The sequence below is a fragment of the Poecilia reticulata genome, linkage group LG8, assembly GCF_000633615.1.
Source record: "Poecilia reticulata strain Guanapo linkage group LG8, Guppy_female_1.0+MT, whole genome shotgun sequence".
Lineage (NCBI taxonomy): Eukaryota > Metazoa > Chordata > Actinopteri > Cyprinodontiformes > Poeciliidae > Poecilia > Poecilia reticulata.
In genome coordinates, this window is record NC_024338.1 from 19,372,871 (window position 1) to 19,380,663 (window position 7,793).

At 42.9% G+C, this 7,793-nt stretch overlaps 1 protein-coding gene across 1 annotated transcript; it reads right to left on the reverse strand.

Moving 5' to 3' along the window:
* Positions 1–2,203: 2,203 nt before the first annotated feature.
* On the reverse strand, positions 2,204–7,557 carry rnf25 (ring finger protein 25). Its single transcript, XM_008416505.2, has 10 exons — positions 7,354–7,557; positions 7,072–7,143; positions 6,606–6,702; positions 5,808–5,875; positions 5,662–5,731; positions 5,502–5,573; positions 5,045–5,191; positions 4,876–4,965; positions 4,282–4,419; positions 2,204–3,071 (listed from the first exon to the last, which is right to left on the reverse strand). The coding sequence occupies exons 1-10, from the start codon at positions 7,368–7,370 to the stop codon at positions 2,502–2,504; spliced, it is 1,341 nt and encodes a 446-aa protein (XP_008414727.1). The 5' UTR covers positions 7,371–7,557; the 3' UTR covers positions 2,204–2,501.
* Positions 7,558–7,793: the final 236 nt, after the last annotated feature.

A 7,793-nucleotide genomic window follows, 5' to 3' on the forward strand; every position in this document is an offset into this window, starting at 1 on the left:
AATGGACGGAGACCTTCACCAATGGACGGAGACCTTCATTGGTTCCAGTGGATGGAAGGAAAATGACAGAACTTGAAACATTTAAGCTCAGTTTTTCTTTTTCTACGAAAAACTGGACAAGTCTCCAGTGAAATTGAAGGACAATTTTGTTTAGAGACTTCATAATTCATTTTATTTATTATACATATTTTAAATGTTTCAGTGTTGAATGTTATAATTTATTGATCTTGGACTATAAATTATATAGTCCAAGATATATAATTTATATTATATATCTGTGTGTAATTATGCAGCTGTAGGGTTAGATTACTGGAGAACAAATCTGTCACTTTTCTCATTTTCTTTTTCTACTTATGTATTTCAATGGTTAACTTCTTGTTTTCTGTTTTCCTCTCCATAGTAGCTCCACCTGGTCTGGCGTTCTGATTGGCTGTGGTTCCTTCCTGCAGGAGGGCATTGGCTGGCATGATGCTGCCGTCACCTAACCGTTCTTCTGTTAACGTTCCACTTCCATGAATGTAGAAAGTTCTCCTGACCAGCTGACCTGTTGTCTCTGCTCTGTCTTCTCTCAGCTCCAGTCGGTCGTGGCAGATGGCTGCTGGGTCTGAGCCCGGTTCTGGTTCTGCTGGAGGTTTCTTCCTGTTGGAGGGGAGTTCTTCCTCTCAACTGTCGCTACATGCATGCTTGGTCTGAGGGATTGCTGTAAGGTCAACGACTCAACATGAGCGACTTGCTGTCGCCCCCTGCTGGTCAGGAGGAGTGACTGCTGTAAGTCAGGGACTCCATGCAGTTTGCTGGGTTTCCTTTGGTTCAAACTGTTTAAACTACTTTATTAACTGAGCTTATTGTACTGTTAACTAATGGCAAATAGAATATACGTGGTTGAACTAAAATTATTTCAAAGTGCATTGAGAGGACTTTTGTTGTGAGTTGGCACTGTATAAAATTAAGCACTTAAACGAACAAAAATACTGCAAAACCTGTGCAAAACTCCACCCAAAAAAATATCAAAACCACAAGACAAAACAGAAATTAAACATCAAAATAACATATAGTGTTTTTTCACAACAGTGTCATCAAGGCATTTTAGAAAATCATTTTAATTCATAGATTCCAATTGATCCTAGTTATCAAAGCATCCAGTTTAGTTTATTAAAGTAGTTTAAACAGTTTGAACCAAAGGAAACCCAGCAAACTGCATGCAGTCACTGACTTTCCGCAGTCACTCCTCCTGACCAGCAGGGGGCGACAGCAAGTCGCTCATGTTGAGTCGTTGACCTTACAGCAATCCCTCAGACCAAGCATGCATGTAGCGACAGTTGAGAGGAAGAACTCCCCTCCAACAGGAAGAAACCTCCAGCAGAACCAGAACCGGGCTCAGACCCAGCAGCCATCTGCCACGACTGACTGGAGCTGAGAGAAGACAGAGCAGAGACAACAGGTCAGCTGGTCAGGAGAACTTTCTACATTCATGGAAGTGGAACGTGAGCAAGAGAACGGTTAGGTGACGGCAGCATCATGCCAGCCAATGCCCTCCTGCAGGAAGGAACCACAGCCAATCAGAACGCCAGACCAGGTGGAGCTTCTCTGGAGAAGAAGAAAACAGATAAAACCTTAGCGGTAAAAACCAATTCTATCCATTCATATGTTCTTATTCACTGTCTAGTTTGTCCCCAAATGTGATAAAACCTTCTAATTCTGATGGTACAATGTCGGCCTGTAAGGAAAAGAATAGGAATAAACCACCAGAGTCTATTCTGTCGCAGTGTTTTAATCTGATGGAGGATCCTCTGCTTGCTCAGAACAGAACCGCATTAAGTGCATTTTACATCCTACATCGGACTGTTCGGTCCATTTCTCTAGCCTGTTCTGGTAAGGGCGCCATCTTTGTTTCTTGGCTCTGCTTAAGGATGACCAGTGGCGCCCCCTGCTGGATGGTGGCCAAACTACACCAGTTAAAGAAGCAGTAATCCACAGGTGTCAAAGTCCAGTCCTCTGCTGTCCTGCAGTTTTTAGATGTGCCACAGGTACAAAACACTGGAGTGAAATGGCTTCATCACCTCCTTGTGTATATCGGTTAGTCCTGCTAATGACCTAATTATTGTCCTCAGGTGGTGCAGCAGGACAGTGGCCCCCCCGGACTGGAGTTTGACACCCTGCATCGATGGAAACTATTGTTAATCTAATAAACCATTAGTCGACAACCATAATAGCTTTATATATTTTTCAAAAACACTACTTTTAAATTGAATACACTGAACCAATAGAAAGAGACTACTGCACCAAACTGACATCCAGAATAGATTTAATTTATAGTTCTTTAAGCCGTTTGGCATCACATCACAAAGCAGCGACCAGCTGGACACAACTGGAGCGAAGACGAAAGTGCGTTGGAGACGGTTGGACAGGAGGCGGCGTCCAGAGTCCCTTCTGTCGCAGCGTTTTAATCTGATGATGGAGGCTCGCGTTCTGGCATTCCTCCACCCTCCGGTCGCCCTTTGTCATACCACCTCCTCTCTTCCCCGCTCCACCACCTTGTGCTGGAGGCCCCGGCCGTAATGGCCGCGCCGGGGCCCGCCGCCGCCTCGACTTCTGGGCCGGCTGTCCCGGTGCTGCTGCGGGGGCCCAGGAGCCCCGGTGTAGTGTGGGGTAGGCCGGTAGGGGCCCCTTCTTCTCCCTCGGTGACCCCTGGCTCCATCTTTTGGGCCCTCAGAGTCCAAATCAGTCGGAGGAACCCGTTTCTCTGGTTCTTCCCCCGACCCGGTCCGGGATTGCATCTGTTGGCCACCGTCTCCCAGGATCATCTGTGATTGGTCGGTGCAGTCTGACAGAGCAAGACGATCCAGGTGCTCTGTGATGGGGGGCCCCTGCCCAGGATGGGGTTTGGGTCTTCCTCCTCTTCTCGGCCCTCTGGCCTGGTTCTGGTGCCTCTGGGCCTGGAAGCCTGGGAGCTGGGACAGTCCGGGAACAAACCGCTCCGATCGGACGCCGGCTTCATCAGAGGAAGAGGAAACCGGGGGCGCGGGGGAGGCATCGACCTCCGGGTTTATGTTTTCAGCCACTGGAGGCGCCTGCAGGAAAAAACACAACCAGAACCAGAGGCAACTCAGACCCGGTCTGTTTACAAACTGTCCCAGAAGTTATTGCAATAAACAATATTGTTTCCAGACCGTTTTGAAGTAGTACAATATTCAATGCCATCATAATGCAAAAAAACTCTCAAATATCAATAAGCTTTCAATTCTAGTGGACATTTAACCCTGGAACTGGAATGAATACATTTTAAATATGCAAAATAAAAGCCAAGATTTCTGTCCTCCGCTTTTTGGTAGAAAAAGGGAAAAACGATGAATCATTGAGTTGGTTTTAATTTATTGTGCAATTAATTGATTTCAGAGCTTTTTTTCCTCAGCAGCTTCACACCTTCAGAAATCCATTTCACACGTTCTGTTTGTTCCAGCCAAACAGGAGATTCAGAACAAGAGGCGTCGCTAAAAAACCAGCTGAAGGCGTCAGCCACACAAATTAACAAATAATATAATCAATTCTGTGTTATCGATCTAATCTACAGTTGAAAACGACTAAATCTGATAATTTACTTTTGGTCAGGATAGTTCAGATTAGCTAAACGGCAGAAAAACTGGGGAGTTTTCTTTCAATTATTTTTTAAAAATCTTCTAATATGAATGTTTACGTTTCATCAGAGTTGAATTATTTCATCTTCAGAGGATAAACCTCCAGAAATTGGCGGCTAATAGCTTTTCATGATGCCTTTGTTGTGGCGCCGGCTTCTCTGAGCGGCATTTCAGCCCAGGCTGATGCATGGCTTGTTTTTTATTTTATATAATTATGGCCTGGTGTTTCTATACCAGATGCATCATTTCTTGGTGTTACAGCAGCTTTGCTAATTCTCAACACCTGATCATAGGAGGTAAAGAGAGAAAGATGTTTGAACTGAAAATTAACCCAAATGTTGAAGAAATAACTGAATCTTATAAGGCAACAGTTTTGCTTTGGCTGTGTTTTTTTTTTTTCAAAGGGCATAGTCAGCTATTTTTATGTAAATTTCTGAATTTTAATCATTTCGATTTTAAGAAATAGCAATTATTCTGATATGTAGCCAGTGAAAATATTAAATCTGACCTGAAACAGGATGTTCTTTTTTAGCGATTAACGTTCAAACAGTGAGGAAAAAACAGGTTATGTGTGTAAATATGTGGTCACTGACTCGGTTTTAATGAGACTTGATGAATTAATCAGGTGGCTGAACGTCGTCCCTACCTCCTGGATGTGGATCAGGAATCGGTTGGATTCCTCCTCCGGGTTGATGATCCCGCCGTTGCACCTCTGCTTCTCCAGAATCTTCTGGAGCTGACCCCACTTCCTCTGAAAGTCGGAGCCGATCGCCGCCTGATCGAGCTGACAGGAAACGGCCGTTAGACTCCTGACCGCTACGGTCAGCACATCGGCACAGAAATACGCAGACACACAGGAGAACATTTCCACAAAGAAAGGCTTACATCTTCCAACCAAAAACTATGATAATTTCTAAGATTGTGAAGTGACAAATTTGCAGGAAGTTCTTTAACTCAAGTAGGAAATCTAGGAGATACGATTAATTTTATAACCAAAACCAGTTGGGTGATTTTTTAGCACTTAGTCTGTTTTTGGAAGCAGTTGTAACCCAAATGTAAGTGCAAAATGTGTATTTTGCGTAATAGGTCGCCTATAAAATTTTTCATATTCCAACCTTTCAACATCAAAAAGTTTCCACGTTTTCTGGATAAATTTTAATCGTCTGTTGCCAAATATTTAGTGTCTTTTACCTACAATAACCCCAATGCTCCTGATTAGCTTCCTGCTAGCTGGGTTTACCTCAGGCAGCTCCGGTGCAGGAGATTTCAGAAGCTGGTTTCTGTCATACATGAGAGGCTCTCTGCAGACCGGACACACCACCGTCAGCTCCTGTCGGAGGAGAGTCCAGATTTAGGGAGGATTTTGATTAAACTGTTTGAGTTTTTCTGTCCAGCTGCAGGTATCTGACCTGAACGCTGCTTCCATCTCTGGTTTTATCCTCCTCCAGCTCCTTCTCCCTCTGCCGCAGCTCCCGCTCTGAGTGGACCACGTAGCGGCCGAGGCAGTGGGAGTGGAAGTAGTGGTAGCAGCTCGTCTTGGTGAAGGTCTCTCCCTCCTGAGAACCGAAAACGGGAATAAACTCTCATCAGAACTCCAAAAACACATTTTAAAAAGACATTTTAAATATTCAAAATAAAAAACCAAAATGAGCACTGAAATCTCTAAACAAAATTAATCCCTTAAAAAAACCGAAGACTTTTGTCATCCAGTTTTTGGTAGAAAGAGAGAAAAGAGAATAACAATAAATCCTGAAAATGGAATTTATTGAGCTTATTTTAACTAATTTATTGTGACGGCCTAAGCGAGCAAATTTAAGGCATCGGGTTGATGACCAGATCTAACCTTCAGAGATGGAAACGCCTTACCTTGAAACCATAAAGGCATATGACACAGTTCCCATGAGGAATATTGCTTTCAGTCAGGATTTCTTTAGCTTTCTGTGTAGATATAAAAGCAAATCAGAGATCAGAGATGACAAAATGTCTCCAATAATCTGATTTTTATTTAAAGCCGTTGTGTTCTGACCTCGATGAGTTGATACAGAACTGGAGAGCCGATCCAAGATTCAGCCTCCGACTGGAGACACTTCTGGACGCTGCGCAGAAACAATCACAGATTATTAAAGTCCGAGTCTCTGGGCTGCAGCGACGGCGGCGCAGGACAGTTTTTACCTGCTGAGTTTATCGTCGGAGAGCCCGCGTGGGTTATGGATGGAGATGAGCGGAGATGACGAGGGATACTGAAGAAATGGATGAAAGAAAAGACGTCAATCACCTTTAACACTTTCTGAACTAATGATGCTAATTAGCTTCATACATTTCATATTGTGAATGTAGTCAAATGGGGGAAATAGACTCTAGAAATTATTGTTCAGACAGCTTTGATGCCATCTAGTGGTCAATGTGTGAACTACATGTTAAAGCGTGCAGTGGGGCGACCACATTCAATTTTGCTGGTTGAACTCAGTAAGCATTAATCCTAAAGCAGATTCTGTAATAACCCAAAATTACTTCTTTAGATGGAATGGTGCTTTCTCTGTGAATAAGGAATGAGTAATATCATTATTAAGAAATGTAGAAATAATTAATTATGTGCATGTTTTATGACCATGCAACTGAGAAAAAGCTTAGAGTACCGTAATTGTATCTTCCAATATTTATCATAATGGGAAACACTGCAGGATGAAAACCAATTGTTCAAAAACACAACACATGGAAAAGTGCAGCATTTTTCATTATTTAGCTGCATTTAAAACCCTACTGTGGTTCAAACACATTTTGACTCAAAAATAATCAACATACTGAGTTTGAAGAGTTTGTGTCATTCCTTAAGTGCCATCATACCCAAATTTACACTAAAGTGGCTGCAATTTTCACATGTGATTGACAGCAAAAACAAACTCAGATTGGAGGCACAGAGAAAAGAGAGAAAATTCAGGAGTGGCTCAGCCGGGTGGGAGGTCGACGTACCTGCAGGTCGAGGGTCAGAGTCAGAGTGAGTCGGACAAACTGGGAGACGGAGTCCTCAGCAGTGGATGGATACAGAACCAGACTCACCTGCCAGCCCCTGTGCAGCAGCACAAACAAGACACAGGCCACAACCTTCAGACCATTTAATGCATCATAACGACTGGAAAAACCAATATTATGTTTTCTGATCTGAATGACCTGGAAAATACCGTCATAAAATTATATACCTGTTCAGCTCTTTGCAAACAACAGCTGACATATTGAAGCAATAAAGATTTCAAGTTCTGCTGCGAATGAACTTTGACCTGATCTCCAACATTTTCCTGATATACCTACTGTTTCTGGTGATATTTATGGATGATTAATAACATTCTACATTATTTTTTAGCCTTTTCTTTTATAACAGTTTATTCCATCAAAGGCATTATTTTCTGCCCAGATCCCAGCAGGACTGCTGCTTCCTCACCCGTCCTCTCTCCTGTCCACCTGCAGCTCCTCCAGGTAGATGGACTGCAGCACCTCAATCTCAGACTGAACCCTGTGAACACAAACAAACTTTCAGCTTGTTTACCGTTTTATTAACAGTAAAGCTAACCGGTTAGCTTCGCGTTAGCTGGAGGCTGCGGCATATTTCCAGGTATTCCCATGGAAACAACGACCAGTTTGGAGCTGGAAAAGGTAAAACAGGGTCTATCTCTGTCATTTGTAATCTGTGAACAAATATTAGAAATATTGACGGCAAACTCACTCGGACTCAGCTGCCATCGTGATGTTTCTGATGCTAGCTGGAGATAACCGGAAGTAGCCTCAGAGTTTCAGAATTATGGCTTCAAAACAAGAGCTAACATTACGTAATGATAACAGATATACTATTGTAGATGCTACACCGAATTAGCTTGAGAGAACCCGACCACAGTAGACGCATCTACCGGAGCTTTGCTGGAATCAATCTACAACAAAAACCCCGCCCCTTCTTGTCGTGTGGAACTAATGCGGCTGCGCGTCCGCCATATTGTGGGTGTCAAATTCGCTTTGACAACCAAGAACAGAAATGAATAGTGTACCACTTCTACTACAATGAAAATATATATATATTTGTGACATCTAAGATTAAGATTTTGCATCAGACATATAGACACATTAAACGTACTTTTGAGGTTGACATTTCTGCATAAGAAAATGTATTAT

What these genes read in the sequence shown, in the direction of transcription:
- rnf25 (XM_008416505.2), bottom strand. An exon ending in GAGATGGAAGCAGCGTTCAG is followed by an intron (nt 4,966 to 5,044) that starts GTCAGATACCTG and finishes CTCCTCCGACAG; the next exon opens with GAGCTGACGGTGGTGTGTCC. An exon ending in CTGCACCGGAGCTGCCTGAG is followed by an intron (nt 4,420 to 4,875) that starts GTAAACCCAGCT and finishes GTTTCCTGTCAG; the next exon opens with CTCGATCAGGCGGCGATCGG.